We start from the raw sequence: 23,778 nt of genomic DNA, 5'->3' as shown, positions 1-23,778 counted from the left end.
TATCTGTGCCGGTTGCTCGCCCTTAAGGTGGACGTGCGATTCGTTCTCAACAACAATACCAATTCATCGCTTAATTTCTCTCTCTCTGTCTCATCTAAGGACGCCAGCAGTTCAGTTATATCTTTGAATAAATAAGGTCCTCTTTTCACAGACTTGATGAAAACATTTGCTCAGTGAAAGTACACACCACACTTTTATTTCATATTTAAATAATATTTTATAACATCATTCAGTGTGTTTTTATTATTTATTATATATCCAAATATAGTTCAGTGTACAGTTTAGTGCTCATTTAGACGAAAAATCATTTATAGCAGCAAAGATATCGTTCTGTTAATCAGACCGTCACTACTTTACTACAAATACACGGGGCATATATAAATGTGTCCCTCGGGACACATACAAATCGGAACTACCGCAGGTTCATATGCATACGAATTTCAGTTAATTCAAATATAACTCGGGAGAGATCAAGTCAAGTCGAATCACTTTTTTTTTTGTTTGTACTGAAAACAAAAATTTGGCCAATGATTTCGTTATCTCACAGCGAAATGCTACTTCCCAAAGATTGTTACGAGATCACTCTACATTAGAGCTGTGATCGTAAGGCCAAACCAAAGGTAGTTATTAGGTAGGAGGATATCGAATGCATTTACCTTCTTTTGTCCGACAACAATTGTGTAACGTATCTTCCTCTGGATACTACACTGGCTTCGACAGCACAAAGGCATTATGTCTTTTAATTTATCTTACTTACTGATACAGTAAAAAAAAATCGTGTCTTGTCCTTTACAATAAGATCATGCCATAATTCAACATATGTTCAGCCTCATCTAGCAGCGGCATTTGTGTGCCACTTAAGTTCGCTTTTCCATGCGTTCTTCTTTCGTTTCGGTCTCAGTCAACAACTTCCACGCGCGTATGTGAGTTGTAATTGTAGCAGTAACCTCCCTCCAAACGGAAAACGTCGCTCAGTCGTTCTAATTAATGGGCAACTGTTCAAGCGGTGTGTGGAACTTAAAGTCTTCAGGGAAAAGCTGGGCAGCTTTCGGATACATTTGCTTATAACTCTGGCGGATTGTTACTTCAGCCACGCCGGCGATATCACCGATGTCTTTTTGTGATTTCTTCTCAGCAGACGCCTATAAGGATAATAAATAAATTGGAGTACATAAATTTTTTATTCAACTGACAATAGGAGTTTTGCCTACATGAAAATGCGTTGTTTTTTCTAAAACATTTTAGTGCATTGACAAGTCTTAAATCGATACACTTTTAAAAACTTAACATTTGCTTATTGCTGACACCTTCAAATATTTCTGTGTTCAAACACTTTAAAATGAAGTTGGAAAGCTAAGCAGTTATTTAAAGCAAAAGGATCAATAGGAAACTGTTTCGACTAACTTGCGAGGCCATATATATTGCGGCTGCAGCAACAGAGATTGGACTCCTGCCGGCAACGATATCCATTTCAACAGCTTTCCGGGCAATATGTGTCGCAGCCTGAATGGACACAAATGTACAACGTCCTAATGTCAAATATACTAGTTTAAATATGAGAACGTACAAATTCCCTAGAAATACGTATTTTAATATATATATATATATATATATGCAATGAACTATATAATTAGTAAAGTGCTTACGAACGCGTAATGCGTGTAAGAAAAAGAATATATACAAATGTGAAGTTTTTATGTGATTCTGGGACAAATTAAATTTCAACAGTAGAATACACGAGACTTGCGTGTCTATCGTATATTACTTAAAAAAAAGATTACAATGTTTCTCGAAAATACGTAAGAGTGCTACTATTAGAACTCAAGTGGCAACACAAGTTATCTACCGAGGTGAAAATTCGATAGAAACACATCGGCACTTCAAGAATCTGGATTTCATTTAAAATTGACTTATGTACCTTTTGTACCGACGGGGGTAAGGCGAGATTGGAACAAAATCTGGACATGAAATCGCCAGTTGTGATTAGCTCCACTGAGGTTTCCAAAGCTTTTAGAATTAGCTTAAAACACCGACCAATTTCCTTTTTTGATACCTGTGAAATAATGTACATGCAGTATGATAAAAAAAAAGTTCGTTAATTACAATAATTCAAGCTAAAGAGAAGTTTAAATTTCTTGTGCCTCAATGCTAGAAAGGGTTCGGGCATAATGGCGTTATAATGGCAATAAAGTATTTAGTCACACTCAGTGTCCCTTTTTGGATACTTTGGATACCTCTCCCCCCGACTTATTCCTCCACATATTAAAATCCCAGAATAAATTTGCCTTTGAAACAGCGCAGATCTCTTTAAACGTTCGAGGTACTCCTTCCTGTCGACAGGCAATGTAAAGGCACGCTGAGGCGATAGCGTCATTTGAGCGACCTTTTAAACTGCGGCCATCGTGAACCTACAAATCGATTCCAGCATGAAGAATAATTATAGTGCTAAATAAAAAAAAATCATCAATAACTTGCCACACATACTAACAAAAATCTTATAGTATAATTTTCGATCTCAGAATTTCAAACTGCTTCGAATTAGGCTGTCACTAGATAAATCGGCATCAGCCTTAGAATGAAGATATATACGCTTTCAATTAGCATATTTAGGAAAACAATATACGGTTGTGATATTTATTGCTTGCCATTCACTCTTATTAAGAAAACGTAAACAGCAAACATGACATCATATACAGCGCACTGAATTAAAGGACCTACACAGACCTGTTTAAACAGCAAATTACTTCGATCCATTATTGTCTTTGGTAGGTTAATGCGATCGCCCATAGCTGATATTTCTCGGAAAGCGCCAATCAGTGCTCGATCCGATGCACTCATTGTTTTTCGGTTTGCGTACTTCGCGTTGCCAGATTCATCGAACGAAGCATCTCCTGTAAATCATTCATAATCAGCATATAGCTACAAGAATTCGTTCTTAGCAAATTTACTTACTAATAACACAGTTGGTTAAGGATAGTTTCCTTCAATTATAATTAAGGCATCAGTTTGATGTGCGTTTAATTTGTACTTCATCAATATGCAGGTACGTAAGCCAATATCATTTTCTCTCTTTTCTTAAACTTAATCCAATTATTCCGGATATTGTATAGAACCTACTTATTTTCTTCGAGCAGCATCCCCATTACGTTCTTACCCCCCATTACCTGTTCCTCGTCCGATTATTGTGCTGAGATCGCTTCCTCCGAGAAGCGGATTTTCGGCAGCTCCAACACGAGTCGGATCGTTCGAGGACTTTTCGTTCTGGAATACTCGCCATTCTGTGCCAACATCGACAATCCTAAATATCCGCACAAATTTTAATACTATTGTTTTTCATAGAGGATTAATGCAAATTATTTGCTGCGGATCAGAGCAGAGTGTCGCTGCCCTACCTATGATAACTATTAATCAATGTTGTCAAACGTAACAAATTAACCTAATCCATGCGGATTTGTTCCAGGCGCTGAAACGATCACATGCGTTCACAAAAGAACATTCATAGCCACAGTCTGAGCATTATGTACAAAAAGTCTGGGCATCGTTTTAATGGCCGTCTTTATTATGGACTAAATTATCTAGCATTCGATTAACTTGTTGATTTCGTTAACCATATCTGCCTTTGGTCAGAAGATTATTTACCATTGTTCCACGGCTATATTGTGATTGAAATGTTACCTGTCCCCTACAACGAGCCCACACTGTGGGCATATCATATCCCCTGCCCGATAGTCCTCGATTAGGTTCGCTCCCGGATGGTCTGGACAAAACACACGAGCGGCCGGCCTGAAACATCAAAAAAGTTATGAGTGATTAAACAGCTCAGCCAGTGTGATTGTTATTCGCGAAATCGAACATTATTTTTTTCTGTGCTGTAAAAAAAAAAGTATCACGAACTATTATGGGATAGAATATTACAAATGCCATATCCACAGAATGGAAAAGAAGATACTGTGTAAACCGTAGCCAGCTTGTATCTTCAGTAGCCACTTGACTTTTGAAGCATTTTACTGTGCCATAGATTGATAAATGCGGCACTCATAAAATCGCACACCTTAGAGTAATGATTCGATGTTTTGGTAATTGTTGTCTAAGGCAAAGGAGCTACTCTTAGTTACAAAGAAACATTGCGGGGTCCTTCGCATGCCTGTTGACGTTCTAGGAAATACAACCCACAGTTTGTCTTGAGTAATATATGTCTGGTAGATGGTGCGTAACGAGCTCCATCTAGAAACTCTGTCTAACTTAGAATATATAGGGCACTGTTTATATGGAAGCACTACGGCCACTGTCACTCGGGAAACCTCTTATTCACAATATGTTTGGTTAGAAGAAAATTATCAGTATAGTACTTAAACACTGCATAAATCACTACTGTAAAATTGCCATAAGTTAAAAATTGTACGCATCACTTACCGCCGGACTGAATAAGTGTAATTTTATTATAAATAAAAAATAATTCAGTTAGCTATTTTCGCTGCCACATTGTTGCCATCTGTGTCTACGACAAAACGGAAACAAGATGAATTACAAAATATTGCCGCATAATACTGTCACATACGATGTCTACAGTCGGAGTTAAAAAAAACGCAGTATAGCTCAATGTACTATGCGTAGCATTATATTACGAAATATCCAAATAATATAAAAAATTACCCAGAAGCCCCACTTTATATAAAACGGAGTTTATGGTTGTTTGTGTACGCGCATAACGAATTTAGTATGGAATAAAGTAACCAATCGTTCAAGCCTAGTTTTGCTAGAAAAATCTTTTTATTTTAATTTGCTTAGAACAACCCAACTGTGTATTTTACTCGAAATATAATATATACCATTTGATAGAAAAGTCTATCATTCATGAATAATAATAACGGAAATCGCATCTTATAGTTTGCATTGCAGAGTTTGTCAAATATGTAGAAACAAACAGGTGTTGCATCATGCAAACACTGCCAGCATTGTTGAGGCTTCGCAGCGAACACATAGGCCGAGTTAAAGCTTTATTGCAAATATTAATAGTTAAGAGTAGATGCCATTATTTTGACTGGCTGTTGACCGGTGTTATCTCAGCACATATAACCACTTAACACAATCTCATGACTTCATTATAATCAGTTCTGCCTTCCAGCGCCGGGCGCGACATGGCAATATTTAAATGAGAAGGAAGTCAATGGAATAATCCTGCATACGTTTTCCATCATCGCTACTATAATAACAACATTATTTTTTATTTATCCTAAACGATATTATGGGAAAATATCTCTCTGAAACGAAATATAAATTTTTACCAGCAATGGGTTGCCGTTACATCTGCAGCACATTTACGCCGCCTTTAGAAAAACCAAAATGTGAAGAGACTCGTAGAATCGAGGAGATGATCATACAGGATGTTGTAATGATACGCGGCTTAGAAAACAATTATACGTCCAAGCAAAAACAGAAAATTTCCGGCATTATTGCATTGGAATGGTCCTTTTATGTCTCTCAGAGTTTTTCTTGTAACAGAATTACCGCGCAGCAACAGCGTCCGCGAGTGTGACGAGCCATGCAAGTTTTACTTGCAAATTTCGCAGTACACTTTAAGCTGACCAGCCCGTAGAAACTATGCTTCTTAAATAAAAACCCGAATCGCGGCTTCAGCTACGCACAACAAATGCACCATGGATCTATAGTAAGCAGGAACAACAATTAATAAAACTATCATACAGTCCTTAGCTAAACATTTGTAACAAACTCAACTGTGCCATATTATCCTACAACAACGAGTATAGGTAACAGATGCGCGCGAAACTAATCAAATGTAAAAAAAAAACAACAAAAAAAGAAAACAGGATAGAACGTACTTCGACGAAGACGCCATGTTGAGGTCTGAAATCAAATCTACCAGACAGGTGACTAAAACACAGACACGCTCTCCCCTCGCGCAGCCCCCCCCCCTTTCCCATCTGTGCTTTCTGAATCATTGCCGTGTATACGTTGAGAGGAAAAAGGTTAGTTTAAATAAAATGTCCTATGTTGCCAAGAAAACTATTTCGAACAGAATAGATCACAAAAGAAATGTTCACGTCTGTACGAATATGGCACTCGTTCTCTGCAGGTGTATTCTATCATTTAATTGAATCCCAGAACAGAGACACGTTCAGTAGTTGTGTCTGTATAGTATTTCGAATGTCAATATTTTGATGCGAGTGGTTGTACTAGCTAATTATTTTTTTGGGATAAGGATCATAGCGTATGTTTCTGCAGTCGATAATAGCTACGGTAGTTTGTAGAGATTTAAAAAAAAAACTCACATAGCTCAATACGGATAACCCCCGTATAAGTGGCAGATAGAAAATTCTATTCATCGAATCGTTCATTCTATAGAAAACTAAACAATAGGAAACTTTTTCTCTTAGCCCAAAGCTAATCTGCCCATATGTCTACAAAGGTATTCGACTCAGTATATATATATATATATATATATATATATATATATATATATATAAATTACAACTCGATTACATATACGTTTCGATTTCCGCAATGCTGAAAATACTCGAATCAGTGAAGATTAAAAATCAGGCAGAAAACAGAAAATATTTTGTGTGTTATTTCATGACCTGAACGCATTGACGCGACATGCTTCTTCGCAGGAGACTTTTTCCCTATATTTTTACGACAATATGTGTTATTTGCTTCACGTTGTTTTTGCGAGGTCACCTTATTCTAATGTGTAAAACGCGTGTCAATTGAAAGGCCCAGGCCGTAGATTTGGCGCTGACTTTCCGTTCTCTTAAGAACCCGTTCACTGGTGCTTAGGTCAAAGTGACAAGTAACTATGCAATGGACTAGCTATAACAAAGTTTATTTTACGAATCTTTTCATTCCTCTGTAAAGCATGTACATAATATGAGCTTACTACACTACATAACTACGCGTTGAGGTCTGATGGAGACGATGTCCTGTTTTCGTACTGTTCGATTCGAATGAGACCTATGTGAAAGCTTCTAGGAATCGAAACTGGTGGCAGCAACCTTACGTTTTGATGCAGCAAGAAGGTTTGCATCTGCATTTTAAGTTAGTTTCTTCTGCTTCTTTGACAGGTATACGGATATTTTTGTCGATGTTTCATTACGATAAGCACGTGACTTATCAACTGACGTTTTCAAGTATGTGGATCTATTGAATAGCCTTTCTTTTTGAAAACAGTAAACTATGTGATATTGCTCCAACAATTTCATTAATATAACACATTTAGTTTACAGTGTTTTCTGGGTCGATGTGTCAGGTGGCCTATATTGTATCAGAGAAAAAAAATTCCCATAAATCAGGAAGGAGCGGTTTGCATCCGAATAATCTGTGCTGTCTCTTGCTAAAACTAAATACTGGACCTAGGTTTTCTCCATAAGTTTGTTCATCATAAAATATAAAAGTACTGAGTAGGTCGACACCGCAGATATGCATTCAAAGAGACCGAAGTCAACTGACACATGATAATAGAGAACATGTTTATTTAGCAAAAGGCACCCGGAAAAACAACTGTGATAAAATTTTAGGCTTTATCACCATTGTTTATACCAACTGCCGTTCTTGCTTACTTTCTCTATATAAATTACGAGAAAAAACTGTTCGTATTTAGACGCTATTCGTTTTGTCCATATCTTATAGTTTTCATTTGGTGAAGCGGGCCGCACGGTGTATTAGCAAACTCTGTTTTACCCGATGCCCACATCGTTCTGATGTTGAATTTTTGGGTTCGGAGCGGGGCACCATTCCGGCTCCAGAGAAGGGCGTACAATTATGTAAATATAAGTGCAAAATTCAGTCAGGACCATCAAGTGGAAACGCCGTCAATATCAGGGGATTGTCACGACAGCGCCGAAAAAAAACGGCCAAAATTGCCTCCGGAAGTGCCTAGCCCGGACGAATGCTGCGGAACCGGATGTAACGATTGCATTTTTCTGAGGTTTGTCCGGCTATTCGCCGACTTCATTGGAAAACTTTTATATGCTTTCAAATTGTTGGTTATCATTATATGTACCATAACATATGAACAAGCTTCAACGATTAAAAGAAAGGTTATAGGCTTCATCAGAGTGTTTAAATCAAGACTGTTTTTGAATTGCAGATACGCCGAGGACCTGCTTGATTATTATAAAGACGGTGGCGCCGTGGCTCTCCAGGAGGTTTGTAGATTTGAGGAATAAGACAGTCACAAGATATAAACGCTATAATACCTTGAACAAAAGCACAATGACCAATTTCAAGTTTATCTCAACCGTTCATAAAGGTAATTCTTCAAGGCACTGACCTTTAATAAATACATCTGAATTTGCTTCACACGTGGATTTTCTGCCTTTTGACAACCTAATAGTTTGTTCTCCAATGTAGTCGGCCTTGCATTATGTGATAATTGTGTTGCCATTGTGTCACCTCAAACAGTTAACTGCACCAATAATATGTATTTTTGTCTGTTATAGATTGATAAAATTGCGGATCTAAGTGTTCGAATGTTTGTGAAGACTGAGATCGACTTCTACATTGGCCTCGACGAGAACATGCGAGAGGTTATGAAAAAGTCTCGAAAGAAGTAAACGCTGAAACAGCAAGCGTAGCTAGCCAACTGTACAAACTGGTATATTTCTGGTATGATATTGATATATTTCGTATAAACGTTTCGTGATAATAACATTAGAAATCATTGTACAGTGGAACTGATACACACTAGTCACAGACCGTTGTGAACGCTATAGATGTATGATTTGGCTATAGAAGGTGCTTGGAGCAGGACCACTAACTTTCTTCGTTATCACACAGGGAATTGACTTGAACGAGAGATGTTTCCCCTCTTGATAGTGTTCAAAGGGTTTGCCTTAGGTCTGGCGTTATATCTGTTGCGCTGGTGGAGAGCTTCTCAATGGGCCATTTTTACCAAAACAGCTGACTGCTCCAAGAAGGTTTTTGTTGTAACAGGCGCAACATCAGGTAAGTTATCTACAGTAGATAATGTTCCTTAACTTCATCATGAGACTGATAATTCTAAATAGATTTTGGATTGGTCATCATCGTTTTGTTAAATATTCATTTTTTGATATACTTGCTGTTGCGTTACTTGGCTCAAGCCTTACCTAGTAACTCATGTATTTATATACTACTAATAATATGGTTTGTTATTCGGGCCAAGTGTTCCATATGAATCACTGGGTAACGCCACCGAAGTATTTGTTTATCGACGTAGTTTACCACGAACCGTGAAAATTCATATAAGGCGTTATCGAGTTTGTTAACAAACATCCGGGTGCGTTTACAGGGATAGGCCGTGCTACCGCCGAAGAGCTGGCGGCACGTGGGGGCACAATAGTTATGGCGTGCAGGAATCTTGATCAGGCAAAGAAAGTTGCTGATTATCTAATGCGAACATATAAGAGGTCTCGCATTCTTGCGATAAAGGTAACTTGACTGACTAATTATACGCTCAGCATAAAAATTTACACACATGTATATATACATATAGTTAGTATGAAGCAATAGCATCTAAATACCAGTCGCCATCTGTTACATTTTCCTAAATTCCGTTTAGCTGGATTTGTCTGATTTCGATTCAATCGACGCATTCTGTCGCACCTGTAAGGCAAACCTTCCGCGTATAGAAGTCCTCGTTCTTAACGCAGGAGTGGCATTTTGCCCATACCAAAAGTAAGTGATTGTTACCCAATGAGCATGATGATTATCAAACAGACTGTATTCAACGGTACATATAATTCTTTTGACACATGTGCTTTCAGTAAAAACAAATTTGGATAGAATAGCATATAGAGCGTTAAATAATGATGAGACTTGTCGGCCTACCCTGAAATCATATGTTGGAAAATTTAAACACCAGAAAAACAGGATTATCCCGTGCGGCAGCAGGAAATCCTTGTTCGTGGAAAAATTGCCAGCATCTTCGACCCCCACGCTTATCTTAATAAAGCACTTACCGGTATAGGGTAAATAGAATTACTCCATCAGAAGCTTTTTAGATAATGGCATCTTTGGACGAAACTAGTACCAACGAGTGAGGAGGTCGGCAATAAAAGAAAAACGACGCGTTCCCGCTGGCTTTTTGCTGACGGGTGCTATTCAATGGGCGTCTTCGCCTAGGCTACTTCCTGCAAATTTGACTGAAGCCATCCTCCTGCTCATGATCTCGAAAACCTTATCAAAGCGAATCTAATTAGCCTGCCTCATGGTGTAACCCAGTCAAAAGAAGTGCCTGCTACAAATTGCTGTTTTTGTCCGTTCTTACAACAAGTAAGTTTACTGGGTTTTTGGTGGCCACAGCGGTACTGTCGTGAAAATAACATAAGTTTGGATGAAACCCCTCGCTAATACCATGCGTGCTCGATTTAATTGGACGAAATCAACCGGGCTTGGGCAGCTTTTAATTTCAGTATTTGTGGGTCTCAAAACGGTTCCTGACTCAGCTCTTCAAATGATTTTGTCGATGATACTGGCCAAATATAATTTTCTATGACTCAATGCGGACGAGACCTGGCCAACACGCACCACCTTATATACAGGCGACCTAGTCATCTTTGACTACAACCGGTTTCAGGTACAGCAGAGCCTGGCTAAGCTTTATGCGGCTTCTATAAAGCTTGGAAAGTTTATTTATCAAATGAAGGCAATGCCAATTAAGTTAAAACTTGGAGAACGTATTGACGCCCTCAAATATGGCGATTTCTCATTCGCTTATGTAAACGAATTCCCATATCTTAATATGTTTTTACCTAACAATGGCATTTACTTCTTAACTCACGTCATCGAACGATGCCGAAAGGCACTGTCTGCCGTAGTGACGATTACGAATCCTCACCTATTAATCACCGCCACCAACCTTCAACTTTTCAATTGAAAAATTCGCAGTTATGGCCGCCTGCGAAGTGATAATTATTTGGGAAACGTAAAGCAGACAAGCCTTGAATTTCCAAAGCGTTTCAAAACTTCTCACCCATATATATATATATATATATATATATATATATATATATATATATATGGGTGAGTGAAATGACAAATTTGCTAAAGTATGTTGATTGATTTGATTCGGATTGAATTAAAGCTTTCATTATTATTTCTTATTGTTTATGGTCTGGCACGCTTTGTTTTTCCTTGGCGTACAATATCATGGTCGTTATATGGCAAATGGATGTTGCCACTGATCTTTCGTAAAAGTTCCCCCGAGCAACAACTCTTTGGCAAAAACAAACAATCATGCGCTTTTGATCTCAATATTGATAGTTGATTTTGACAGGACTCGTCAGGGATTGGAGCTTCAAATGGGAGTAAATCATTTTGGGCACGCAAGACTCACTATTGGTTTGATGTCGCTGTTGAAGAGAAGCCCGGAACCTCGCGTGATTCAGGTAATGTAAAATTCATGCTAGTCGATCTTAATATATCTGCATGTGGTTGATGGTGTTTTTCTATGTCTAATTTTACTTCATCCCATACCAATCGCATTAACATAGAGGTTTTCTCAGACATGTTTGCGAAGATGCGACAACGAAGGGTCAGATCCTTATTCGCTGTCTTTATATTGGATAGGCTCAATTTTGATCTAATGAGCTAAATATATTATGTATCGATGGAACAGGTGTCATCTAGTCTTTACAAAAAGTCTAATCTCCCAGATCGACTTGCGGCACTTCCGGATGAGGCCCGTGTAGAGGACCTTTGTTATCAGGAAGACAACTACGATAAAAGCCGGGCGTACGCAGATTCGAAATTGGCCGGCATGCTTTTCATGCATCAGATGAGTCGGCGGCAAGTGCATGCCATAAGTTTTTTCCATTTTGTCACAGCAACAGTTGTTCTAAATAGAGCATCAAACAACATGGACATTAACTTAATCAAATAATAAACGCTGGGATTACGTTACCAGTATATAATCTGTTCTTCTGAGATAATCTATTCTTCTCACTGCAGACAGAAATGAGCAGTAATTAAACAAGTTACCGTAGAGCCGGTTATTCGATGAAATACAGACAACGTTGCGATTTAGTATTTTTAAGCCCGTTAAATTTTTATCCGAATTGACTGTATTTCGATGTAGACTTGTTTATTCTCTGTATAAGCAACTAATTATAAGATTCTTATAACTCTCATTGCAGATATCCAGCTATTCGTTGGTATTCAGTTTCGCCGGGCATCGTTAACTCGAAATTGGGCAGGCATCGACCAGCAATGTTCTACATGATGTGCCTTCCGCTTTATATTCCGTTTGCCCTTTTGGCCGTTCGAACGCCGAAGCAAGGATGTCAAACGGTCTTGTTTGCTGCTCTTGATGATAAAATTGATACCCAATATGGCTACTACAGGTAAAGTAAGACACGTTTATATATTAGGATGGTTGTTAATTCGCTTACGTAGTCTTTGATTAAAACTCAAACAATTCGTTTTCACCTTCATTGCACTCAAACCCAACCCTGTTAGAGTTCTGATTTTAAATATCCTTAGGTGTCCTAATGCATTGTGGAACAAGAATGAGATCTGTGTCAGAAGCGCCACTTCTCGCTCATCGATCATAAGGATTTAATGTACTACTATCGCGCGCTATCGGGTGCTACGTAGTCGAACCGAAAAGTCATATGACGTTGAACAGCCAAATTAGAAAACGCTACGTTCTCTGATTATTATATAGTACACAACTGTAACTGCTTAGTATATTGATTTACGGAAGCATGCCCGTAAATCTTTAAAATACTATAGATAGTAAATAATTTCCAAAAGCAGAGAACTAATCATTTGCTTGGTCTGTCTACATTTTTAGGGATTGTCGTTTAGAAAACGTGTCGAGTCTATTAATGAACTCTAACCTGAGCGAGAGGCTCTTTCAAGCAACGCAGGAGATCTTTAATCACTGTGATGACATTGCCGAATGAAGAAAGCGGACGCGCACTATAGATTACATAGTGTGGTTTCTGACTATAGAATACAAAGATCAAAACGGGTGGTAATTGTGCCCTCTTTTGCCTGAAAAATATAGCTCAAGTTTTAGTAGTGATTTACAATAAACGCCGCATCTACAAGTAGAAATAGGGTTGTGTTTCTAAGATAGGCCAGCATTTAGCATAGTTTGCCTTCGTTTGAGCCTTTTGACAAGTCCTCTAAATTTAGCGAGTTAAGCCAATAATAAAAACACGTTCTAAATTGTATTGTTTTACAGTTTTCTTCTTCGAGTTTGTTTATTGATGATTGTTTTTATTTGGTCAAAAATCTGCTTCTCAGAATGTTTTTATGCAGTATCTGTACCTCTATGATTCTTTTCGTTATGTACGGGTGAATGGCCAAGTGTGTATATGACAGACCCATGTGCATCTTTTTATGCAGCACACGATATATATGCATCTGAAGATGACCTGCTGGTGTGATGAGATATGAGATGACTCAAAGCGTTGTCAGCTCTGGCTGTTTGTGCTATAGCGCAGTAAATTTGTATTTATTTTATTTTGTATAGACTCTATACAGTACGAGCCTATCGGTAGGTTTATCGCACTGTTAGGCTTTTTCCCTTATCTACTGATTTAGCACCGTACTGCTGACGCTAGGCATATAAACATTAATTATAGTTTATTTCTCTATGTGTCAAGGTTGAGTTGATTTTCTATATCAACACTTAGTTGACTTAATTAGGAACACATATCTGAACAGAATAAATTATTTTAGATTTTTAGGGAATAAAATTTAAGCCAATCGCTTCATAAAACCTGACGAACTGCATAGTGCCTCCCAATGAAACGATCTAACTTTATCTTCTTATAAACAACGATGTATAAGTTGAGCACTCACTGGCATCTCTATGCATGTTGTCCGTAAGGCCTAATTTTTTCGCAAAGTTCGTCCGACTCTTCCTCCTGCAATTTCAAGGTCGCTTGAAATTCTGTGAGGCTTGAATAGAGGGTTTCCTGTCCATCGAAACGGGTCACACGGACTTTCTGATCATCGGGACCAGGCGTCCTGGTGGGAACGATGTGAATTATCAGCACCTGTGAATTTACAGGACTGGTTTTACGCTCATATACGTATAGATAGATCGGATGCATAATTTTGCCAGTAACAAAAAAGCTTAAATATATCTAATCTCGGTAGAGCTGCTTGCTCTCGCAAAAGTACAGTCTAAACTGCTAGAGTTCGAATGTACCGCGAAATACAAACATAAAAAATAAACACTAATTAGAACTAAGATAACGAGTAGGAGGATTGGAAAATTTGACCAAGCATGCAGTATTATAGGTACGGTGAGAGGTAAAATAGAACACCTTCGCTCGTTGGGGATTAACGATGTTCCGTTCGTAAAATTCGATGATTTCTCTACGGCTTATAGTGGCTGCTAAAGCACCTTCTTCTTCCGAACGATTAAATCGACACGTCTGGTAGATTTCTGGCCAGTACCTGAACACGAATATACAATATGTTGTACAAATAGGAAAAGGAGGATATTTTATTTATTTGAATAAAAGTTTCACCCAGTTTAATTTCTTGGTGAGGAAAATAGAAATTATTATGCAAACTAAACCAAGAGTATTGTTTTGTGTTTGAAAGTACACTGTTCAAATCCTTGCATTAGTGCGTAAGAAAAATTGACGTATGAGGTACGTGCGGATGACAAAATAAACTACCTGCGTGCAAGCAACACGCGGGCAAGTCGCCTCAATATTATTTGTCATTGCACCTAGATAATTTCCGTCTTTGGTTACGTACTTTTTCCCATAGTCAACTGACATAAGCTTTTCGAGTTTTCTGTGGACAAAAGCTTCTCGGTAACCTTCAAAGGTCTGATCGTTGAGACCAGCCAGATGCTCTTTAACATGGGTGCGCACAAAGTTCACGATGCGTTGTTCCACGTGCGTCACGTTTGCTCCACTCTCCACGCTAATCAAAAAACCTGCGCTCAGCGTCAGATTTAAATTAGCAAAGCAGAGGCGAATATTAGACGATGGACGGTTAGCTGTTCGTTGTTCTTGATGTATGTAGCAGTTGCAAATTATCAATAGGAATCTCCAGGCCAAGAACCTAAAATTGTTTGCTTGTTGAATGATAGCGAAGGTTAATGCTTTCCTTAGATATATCAAAAATTCGAAACGTAAATTGAAAAATCTCAATGTGGTTTATTTACATGTTCTAACTGCGTATATATTATAGATACGGAGCTTAGTCAGGTGACAACTCGTTCCTCTAAGAGGGGCGTATGCGAACGCGTCGTAATTAGGGAAGTTAAAAAGAGGACCGCCAGATACGTACTTCATCTGAATGTAATCGGTCCGTCTTCCTTACTATAACTAGCAGCAGTATTTATCGCAAAACGGTATATTATAACATGAACAATGTAACAGTTCAAAAAGCTTCTAATAAATGGCATGCCTCACAATCGTCGGCATCGAGAGGAAGTTTTATGACAAGAAAACATTTTACCTGAGCTTTTCTTTTACAACTTCTTAAGAATTCTGCCCCCTTAACTAATTTTGAGATACAGTTTCAATCATCTGTTAATTTTATCGTTGCTGGTGACACACCGTGTGAGTACATGGTTTTCTTCGTGATACTATTAACATTGTATCCGAGTTGCTCTTTCGTGCGTAGCACGTTTGAAGTTTGATCAATTAGGATTAGCCCGAACAGCTCAGCTACCAGCTGTCTGCGTATGTTGTTTGCCGTTGGGCCCACGTCGTAGAACACCTGTCGACCAATAGGATGTGAAACAAGAACTCGTCATAGGCTACGTCTGGTGTGGCGTCACGCGGTACGTTTGATCAGACGGTACCTCGTGACTGATATTTATACCTACGATATAAATAGGGGAATCATGGATGTTGTGTTACCGTTAGTTTGCAAGAACAATCTGCTCTGGGTGGACTAATATACATGGAAGTATGCACAGAAGCAAAATTGCTTCAGATAGCCATTTTTTCTGAAATGCAGGCGTACTCGTGTTAATGCGCTTTTCCTTAGCGTTATATGTCACATAGAAAAAAGCACATTTAGTTGCTTAATTAAGGTGTTTTCTTAAATCATTACATATTGCCATGATCAAGCTTGCATGCATTCCAGTTCGGTTATACAACGACCAGCATTGATTATAAAACGAGTGGATACTCGGATTTATCATTATTGTCGTCTAAGTTCTCGTTACCAAGATAAAACTGTTTTTCTACTGCTACGTCTATACCTATAGAATTCATAGGTAGTTAACTAGGATCACCCAATCTTATTAACTTTGGAATGCGCAAAATATTTTATAGAGTTTGTTAGATAAACGTAGTTGTCTGTTCACAAAACAGAATTGTGTACAACAATAGAAGAGAATACTAAGCTTGAAATTGAATGAATACTTTACCTGTACGGAATTGAGGGGTTGTTGTTCAATTGCTTCCGCATAATGATATGTGTACCCCTCATCTAATGCGAATTCGTGGGTGGGTGTGATTCCTTTGAGAGTCAACGAAGTTTCTAGAATAACATCAATAAAAATCAAAGATATTTTAATTAGAACTCGATGTAATGTCATCCTATGGATAAATAGCTAACACGATTTGTTCGCTTAGCTGTAAGTATTATATCCGGTAAGTCAATTATTTTAGTTGATCTTTTTTCTAAAGTGCGAGTCATGTAAAAACAGGAGATTCTGAGGAATTTGAGAGACCTTGTTTCTTCAGCAGAGATGTGTGTATAAACAAGATTTTCAGCTCGGGCTTTTTGAGTGTTTACGAATACAGGAGATATTCTAGTTACGTTGAACTTCTTCACTTATGTTGAACAGGGTTTCGAAGGCAATAGAAGAACGCTTTCCACGAATATAGTGATATAAGGTCACAGATGTAACTTTTGTTGTTCAAGCTCATTGAAACTCATCTCTTGTGGATATGCTAGTGGTGTTTGCATAACCCAGAGAGCTACGGGTGGCTGGCTAACCATGGACAGCAAGCGGTAACAATAACTGCTGACCAGATCTTTTTGTTACCTTAACTGTTGCCAACATTACAGTGGCTTGAGCTCTTGGTCCCTAAAATCTACCAATGCTAAAAGTTGATTGCTTACATGTCACTAAAATGTCTAGGGTTGTGGCTAATTTGTTAACTGCACCAAACTATCTAAGTTGCAAGCACCAGGTGGCGTTAATTAACGTGAAAGTTAAATTTAGCTTTAGTTAAGACATCCATACACAGACTGCCCAAAGGTAATTAGATGAAAGCAGAATCCGTTTTAGACGATTCATTATTCGATACTTCGGAGTAGTTTCAACTTTAGTCAAAAAATGGAGTTTATATAACGCGTTCTATTTTTTGGAGCTGCAGTTTACTACTGTTCAATCCTCTTGTGTATTATGTCGGGCAACTTTGATCATAAGTTATACGAGCCTGCGTTTTCGGCTTAAAGAATTTAATTTCTACAGAAAACCAATCGCTCTTAATATTGGGAAGTTTCGATTATCCCAGCATTGAGACGGAAGCGCATCAGCAAAAATACCAAATAATTACAGGCAATGGCGGTCGTCTAATTTAAGATAGTAACACCAGTCAGGCATAAGCAATTGTTTGTCCTTAAAGCGATAACGTTTTTTTTCTGGATAATCGAACCAACCTCGCGTTACGTGTGCGAGCTTGGAAATACTCATTTCAGAAAAAAGGACGAAAGGTGGCGTGTCCGAATCAAAGACGGACCCGTACAAGCTATAAAGCACAAACATAACCCAGGATGCAAAAGAGGCTTCATTAATTGACCACACGTTTTTCGATGTGCTGCCAGCTAATCTCACAGATACAGTGTTATTCATTTTCCTGTTTAATGTTTAATAATAATTGTATATGTTTAAAATAAGCGCATTTTTTTCATACCGTATTTAGGACAATTAAATAGTTATTATTCTACAAAATGTTTCCGTCCTGTTAAGGCGGAAAATGTTAAATAAATTATATGCGGGAAAAGCTAGTACATACTATTAAGCACTCCCGTTAATTTAGAAAATTGTACTTAATATCAGTATTTCACAAAATGTATAAAAATCTGCGATCTGTCTAAAGAAGCCATAATAGATGCACGATACTCTGCAGATTTTTTTTTTGTTCTTTCTTTGCAAATAAACGTGCGCGATAATTAAGCATATTTGGACATGTGGGTGTATGTGCTCTTTTAAGTAACGTAATGGTAGATAAAAACACCTATAAGAACGCTTTCGAGTTTGAAGTTGTTTCTGGGTAGTCGGTTGGCTATAGGAGTTTCTAATAAAAGCCGTATGAATACGTCCGAATTACAATGCGATAATCCAATACGCCACATAATTATATACTTAGCTACAGCAATTAACAACGTTGTCTTCTGATAAAATTTAAAAAGTATGTAAGAAGGGTAGGGCTACATGTGCCCTAATTTGTTTACCACTGTCGTTGAAAGTAACTGGTGCCGTGACAACGAACGATGTTATCATATCTGCACATCTTTTAAAGATTTTCCTATTAGGTAACAAATTCATTGTAATTGATTTATTTTCAACAAATAGTCAGTTAAAGATAGTTGGCCCACGCAGTCCCAAAAATGGGGTTATATGGGCCAGGTCTGGGACTGTATGGAAAAATAGAAAATGGTTTTTCTCTTTTTGTAAAAAGGGCTGTGCTTATTGCTAGAATTCCTATGTTTTATAATCATTTATTTCCTTGTTAGGCAAATCTAAGGTTAGACTAGGTTGTACTTGCCACTTACAGGTCACTTTGTTAATTTGATTTCTCTGTTAACTCACATCCGCGGCAGGTGACTTAATACGTATTCGAAAAGCAACGGCCGTATATAGGTTAATGTAACGACTTTCATAAAACGTAACTTGTTTCCAGTTTGTGTCTAAAGGTGTTTTGAGATAGGTGAAACTGTGATAGTAAAACGAAGCTGGTAATTTGCCTTTTTACCGTTTAATAAAGATTCGATATGATACAAAAAATATTTTACATATATATACCTCTAGGTCGATATTTTAGGATTTAATTGAATAAGAAAATGTATTAACGCAAGTTGCACTAAGTGCGCATCTCAAAGATTCGAAAATTTTAACATTATCATAACTTAAAATCAGCGTTCCCGTGATAGAAAACCAAACTCGAGTTCTTTATGTAACCGCTGTTTTCTATAGCCTATAAGGGGTGGGCAGAGAATAAAAAACCTCCCCTATATTATTTTTCTGCTTGTCGGTCCCCTGTTTTTTCTTGCTAAGTGAGAGTTAATAAAATACTCTTAACTCACATTTCAGCCGTGTACTTGTAGGGTAATTGTTGCATCCTCTTGGGCTGACGACACACGCACAAAGACATATGGCCAAACTTTTATAGTTGAAATAAATATCAAGCTTTGATTTCAGTGAGAAAATAATTGTGAATCGATTATGATGTTACCTTGAACCAATTGCTTGATCGCAGCAAACATGTCCAAAGCCGTATCCTCATGGACGTTGCCGTGCACATAGGTGATTGCAGTCAGCCTAGAGCGCATCCGATTAAGTAAGTCCTGAGTATTTTCAAGGGTACATCCCTCTAAGTGTTGTAACTGGTCGCGCCAGGTAACGTTGAAATCTGCATGTAGAAGGCGATCGCGTATTTCCGTCATCACCGAATGATAGCGTCGCGCTGGCGAAGCTTTGAGGACATCCTTGAGCTGTTCTTTCGCCATGTCAAATGTCGTGCGATTGATCGTAAAACGTTTGAGTTTATCAAGCACACTTTTCAGAATTTGCAATTGTTTCTGATTGTATCCATTAATTGAAATGACGAGGCCGTTGAGAACAGGAACGACATCGATCTTAGAGCCGGCCATTCGCGCGGCTCCTAATTCCTCCTCATTAGCCTCTAGGTAAGTTTTGGCGATAAGTGCCAATCTCACGATGTCGGAGCTGCCCCGCCTGATGATATCGGTTCGGTAAATGACGTAAACCATACTTTTTGGCGTTTCGAAGGCATCATTTTGTAATATCCAGAGCCGTGTACGATTGTCTTGTCGGAGCAACACTGGTTTATTGCTGAATTCTGGTAAGGCACGATGAATCGGAAATTTGTCAGGAATGAACTGATTTGGCGGAGGGATAGCAAACTCGTGCTCTGGACGAGGCTGAGCTTCGCTCCATTTTTGTAGTTTTTTTTCGGGGATTACCGAAACCGAGTAGGAAACGTTGTACAACGGCTCGACTTTCAAATTTGGCTCATCTACAAAACTCGGCGATTGTAATGTTATTCGACAATTGTACGGTGAGAGATACGTAAGTAGATTTTGAATCTGGTCGGGTCTGTAGTCGTGTACAAGCCATTGGCCGGAGATTACATCATCCCACATTTCGAACGTCCGCAAACGATCTGCGATACGTGCGAAATCGGAAAGCGGCAAGTGTGGCCGAAACTTGAAGTTGAGTTGTTTTATAAGTTTGATGTCATTGAACACATGTTCCTGTGGCCCAACCTTTTTATGAAAAGCAATGTAGGCAAATAGGGTTTCGACAATTTCGTCAACTCGACCAAAGCCATATTCAGTCAGTGAGAATGTTACACGAAAGATACTGAAATTTCGAAGGCTTGTCCGTCCCTTAGCGAGAACGCCAGTTACTAGTGATTGCGAGTGGAGGTAGGCATAGAGACTGCCCGGCGTCTTCGGATTCAGTAAGCCCATCGCAACGTACACATCTGGCTGACTCCGATACAGTCTAGCCATCTCCGGAATTGGAAAGACAATCTCTAGCGTCGTGTGCTCAAGGGCTGGCACAATATGAATCAACAATCGGCTCGTGTTGACGAACGGGTGTGTGGGCCACTCCGGCACTGAGATTTCACCTCGACGAATAGGCGACAAATAGCGAAGTGCCAACCGTTGTAATTCGTCGAGAGATTCTCGACCTTGAATCATCGTACTCATCAGCTGTCCGACATAAAATTTATTATAGAATTTGCGTATTTCAGCGACAAGCGTTGTGTTTAGTTTGCGCGCACCTGCGTACAACGTGTCCTTTGTTCCGGTAGAGAACTTTACAAACGGATGGTTCGGATCAGCAGTAACCTTTTCCACCTGAGACTCTCTCCACAGTTCCTCTTTCATATTTTTCTTGTGCTCGTAGTCTACGGCGTGTATCTCCCTTTTGGCTGTCTCTTCAGGGAAAAGTGGGTCGACAATCATGTCAGCGAAAATGTCCAACGATTCACTCAAATACTCGGCATCCACCTCGTAATAGTAGCAAGTCGCATCATTAGTGGTGAACGCATTCACCTGGCCGCCATGACCATGTAGGAAGCTGAACACGCGATTCTCGTCCGGATATCGACGACTCCCCATGAACACCATGTGTTCCGTAAAATGTGCAAGACCCTGTAATTCCCATGGGTCAGACATAAAGCCGATCATTATGCAAAGAGCGGCACGCGCCTTCTCCACGTTAGGATCCGATGCCAAAAGAACCTTTATGCCGTTGGCAAGATCAAGACCTCGGTACACATTTTTATCGGTATCCGGTTTCGTTGTCACTTCGGAGACGCGTAAAGCTGGCGGCCATGGGTTTGTCGGTTCGACGGCGGGTAGCACGAACCGGAATAGCAAAAATACAAGCAGCGGAAGTGAACCAACAAGCGCCATGAGAAGCAATAGCACCGAAGCGCCAGGCAGCCTCGACATCATTAGAACACGACTTGCCAGGACAATCTGGTGTCGTCTTCTTACTGCTAGTTCCTGCTGCTACTACTTTCTATAATCCTGTAGAGGCTATTACTGCGATTGTTGTAGCGGCCGCCCCCCTGCGGTTTCGATTGAGGATGTCGCTGACGTTGACTGAGATTCGTTGCGTGACAACGGCAGAGATCGCCGCAAGAACGGTCCGACTGCATAGGATTCTAGCGTGTATCGGTACGTCAAGACGGCTATCCCGCCGCATACAGCGCGGGTAGCTTCTATTCAAGCTGTAAGATTAGACAAAGCGCGCCAGGTACTCGTGGCACCGCCGCTGCCATACTCGTGGTTCCACTATGGCAGAGGAGAGTTCGTCGTCTAACGTCAATTGGCTATTACTTAGTGGTCCGGCAGTTGAGGACTGCACTACGCCGAGCAGCCTATCTTGCGTTAGCATTCGCAGATGCTCGAAGGATGCCGATGATCGGCGAATGGGTCGTCGGCAAGAGAACGTGAGAGAGAGAGAGAGAGAGAGAGCGGTTTATTCAGTCGCGAAGCAGAGATCACGCCTCTCCACGACATCGTAAGTCCTCGCGTTTCTCAAGACATTTCGACAGACAGAAACCAATAGACTAACCGATAGAGGCCAACATATGAGCGGCCAACAGGACAGACAGACTGGCAGAGGCAATACGCAGCTTTTGCGAGAGTTTGGGGGATACAGACGGAGCGCCACTATATCAACACATCGTCTACACCACAGCAGTAGCACAACCACAAGGAATGCCACCACTAACACCACAACCAACGCTGAATCACAACGATGCTGCTGCTGATGCTGGTGACGATGACGAAGGCGACAATGGCGGGGGCGGCGACGATGACGACTAAGACAGCCACATGCTATCTAGCACTGTTTATTTGGGAAACTGAACTGACCATTGGTGACCAGTAACATTAGGTGAAAACTCGGCGCTGCTTGATGATCATTTGTTTCACTCGATAAAAGCATCGAACAGATTCAAATGATTTCGCGCGATCCGTCTTCTCTAGCCTACGGCAGTAGCACCGGCTTCTTGCCTCTAAAGCTGCACTCTTCGCGCCTCACAACGAGAATAAACTGCCACCCGCAAGACCGGTAGCAACGCCATGCAACAAGAATCAAGTTCCCATCAGTATATCTATACCATTCGAACTACTACGATATATATATATATGTGCTATTTATACTTTTGGTATATAAAATACTAAAGCTAAGATGACCGTATTGACTGTATTGTTGTTAATTTACTACTAAATAACAAAAATTGTTAGGTAGCATCCTCCATCAGTCAGTCAGTGATCGGCGTGTCGTCGCTTCGGTGTAGACACACTTGCATCTTACTCTAGTCCATTGCTGCTGCTGCTGCGTCCGCATAAATAGCGTACATCTGATGGTTTACCATAGGTAATAGGACCATTATTAATACAGCTTAAGGGTAATTTATTTTAATTAGCAAAACTAGATTCGAAAAGCCAGAACCACATATGAACAGAAACAATATAAAAGAAAAAAAAAGAAAATTCGTTCCACCTTCCCCAACGCATGTGAGTTATCTTTGAGGAGACTGACTTTTCTTAGAAATTATGTGTGCGTTGATAATGAGGTGACTTTTTAAGCGAAAATCACGCGGGAAAACATATCGGAGAAATACACTGTTAGACGATATCAGGGATTCGACACTCTTCAGTAAGATATTGAATAGAAGTCTTTACTATCACCCCTTGCACCTGATGATGAAGGTTTAGCCACTGGTAGGATGATCGGAAGCCTCTGACATAAGGTAGCGATATCCTTTAGTCTGCAAGCATTGACTCTCTCGTTGATTTCCCTCAAAGTCTGGCAAATACGGACCACAACCCTTCTCCGAAGTAAGACATACGGTTGGCAAGTTATGTCACTCTTTATTAGATAACAAGTACTTTCTAGTGAGCTCGTAACATTGTCATCCGCTGAACCCTTTCGCTCTTTCCCTCTGAATTGTCTGTTAAGTTTTGCCACTCAGTTCTACCAATTTGAACTCGGAAACTTAACTGAATATAAATTACGATAGATAAAATTAAATTTTTTCATCGTTTCTAACGGTCAAGAATTTC

General features: G+C 39.5%; 3 protein-coding genes and 1 long non-coding RNA gene across 7 annotated transcripts; 2 read left to right on the top strand and 2 right to left on the bottom strand.

Annotated features, from left to right (window-relative positions):
* Window positions 1-165: 165 nt before the first annotated feature.
* Window positions 166-5,923, bottom strand: TfIIB (transcription factor IIB). 2 transcript variants are annotated; one of them, XM_022843982.2, is made up of 8 exons: window positions 5,841-5,923; window positions 3,676-3,783; window positions 3,165-3,298; window positions 2,725-2,891; window positions 2,286-2,408; window positions 1,919-2,053; window positions 1,405-1,503; window positions 166-1,142 (listed from the first exon to the last, which is right to left on the bottom strand). In XM_022843982.2, the coding sequence occupies exons 1-8, from the start codon at window positions 5,855-5,857 to the stop codon at window positions 981-983; spliced, it is 945 nt and encodes a 314-aa protein (XP_022699717.1). In that variant the 5' UTR covers window positions 5,858-5,923; the 3' UTR covers window positions 166-980. The 2 variants fall into 2 exon arrangements, with proteins under 2 accessions (XP_022699717.1, XP_022699718.1); XM_022843983.2 differs by lacking the exon at window positions 5,841-5,923 and adding an exon at window positions 5,286-5,474.
* A 158-nt stretch (window positions 5,924-6,081) lies between these two features.
* LOC111266475 (uncharacterized) lies at window positions 6,082-7,896 on the top strand. Its single transcript, XR_002684119.2, has 3 exons — window positions 6,082-6,427; window positions 7,083-7,148; window positions 7,805-7,896. It is a non-coding gene; the product is annotated as an uncharacterized LOC111266475 (long non-coding RNA).
* A 585-nt stretch (window positions 7,897-8,481) lies between these two features.
* LOC111266470 (retinol dehydrogenase 11) lies at window positions 8,482-13,183 on the top strand. 2 transcript variants are annotated; one of them, XM_022843981.2, is made up of 8 exons: window positions 8,482-8,614; window positions 8,797-8,964; window positions 9,290-9,429; window positions 9,560-9,675; window positions 11,276-11,387; window positions 11,618-11,787; window positions 12,135-12,341; window positions 12,794-13,183. In XM_022843981.2, exons 2-8 carry the CDS (start codon window positions 8,817-8,819, stop codon window positions 12,903-12,905), a joined length of 1,005 nt encoding a protein of 334 aa, XP_022699716.1. In that variant the 5' UTR covers window positions 8,482-8,614; window positions 8,797-8,816; the 3' UTR covers window positions 12,906-13,183. The 2 variants fall into 2 exon arrangements, with proteins under 2 accessions (XP_022699716.1, XP_022699715.1); XM_022843980.2 differs by having other exon boundaries at window positions 8,486-8,625.
* A 103-nt stretch (window positions 13,184-13,286) lies between these two features.
* On the bottom strand, window positions 13,287-22,899 carry LOC111266466 (insulin-degrading enzyme). Of its 2 annotated transcripts, XM_022843971.2 has the most exons (6): window positions 19,398-22,898; window positions 16,358-16,470; window positions 15,537-15,699; window positions 14,725-14,908; window positions 14,283-14,415; window positions 13,287-14,009 (listed from the first exon to the last, which is right to left on the bottom strand). In XM_022843971.2, the coding sequence occupies exons 1-6, from the start codon at window positions 21,652-21,654 to the stop codon at window positions 13,821-13,823; spliced, it is 3,039 nt and encodes a 1,012-aa protein (XP_022699706.1). In that variant the 5' UTR covers window positions 21,655-22,898; the 3' UTR covers window positions 13,287-13,820. The 2 variants fall into 2 exon arrangements, 1 of the variants encoding a protein (XP_022699706.1); XR_002684114.2 differs by lacking the exons at window positions 13,287-14,009; window positions 14,283-14,415 and having other exon boundaries at window positions 14,821-14,908; window positions 15,436-15,699; window positions 19,398-22,899.
* Between the last annotated feature and the right edge of the window lie 879 nt (window positions 22,900-23,778).

The sequence above is a fragment of the Varroa jacobsoni genome, unplaced genomic scaffold, assembly GCF_002532875.2.
Source record: "Varroa jacobsoni isolate VJ856 unplaced genomic scaffold, vjacob_1.0 scaffold_1086, whole genome shotgun sequence".
Taxonomy (NCBI): Eukaryota; Metazoa; Arthropoda; class Arachnida; order Mesostigmata; family Varroidae; genus Varroa; species Varroa jacobsoni.
This window is presented reverse-complemented; position numbering and strand designations above follow the sequence as displayed.

Bases quoted from the DNA above. Each gene is read 5' to 3' on its own strand.
- TfIIB (XM_022843982.2), bottom strand. The intron at 2,054-2,285 runs GCAAATTTATTC...ATTATTTCACAG, and splicing joins AGATCTGCGCTGTTTCAAAG to GTATCAAAAAAGGAAATTGG. The intron at 1,143-1,404 runs GTTAGTCGAAAC...TTATCCTTATAG, and splicing joins CAATATATATGGCCTCGCAA to GCGTCTGCTGAGAAGAAATC.
- LOC111266470 (XM_022843981.2), top strand. From the start codon at position 8,817: ATGTTTCCCCTCTTGATAGTGTTCAAAGGGTTTGCCTTAGGTCTGGCG. The intron at 9,676-11,275 runs GTAAGTGATTGT...TGATTTTGACAG, and splicing joins GCATTTTGCCCATACCAAAA to GACTCGTCAGGGATTGGAGC. The intron at 12,342-12,793 runs GTAAAGTAAGAC...CTACATTTTTAG, and splicing joins ACCCAATATGGCTACTACAG to GGATTGTCGTTTAGAAAACG.
- LOC111266466 (XM_022843971.2), bottom strand. From the start codon at position 21,654: ATGATGTCGAGGCTGCCTGGCGCTTCGGTGCTATTGCTTCTCATGGCG. The intron at 16,471-19,397 runs GTAACATCATAA...ATGTTATTCTAG, and splicing joins GATCAAGCAATTGGTTCAAG to AAACTTCGTTGACTCTCAAA. The intron at 15,700-16,357 runs GTAAAGTATTCA...ATTGGTCGACAG, and splicing joins AACCCCTCAATTCCGTACAG to GTGTTCTACGACGTGGGCCC.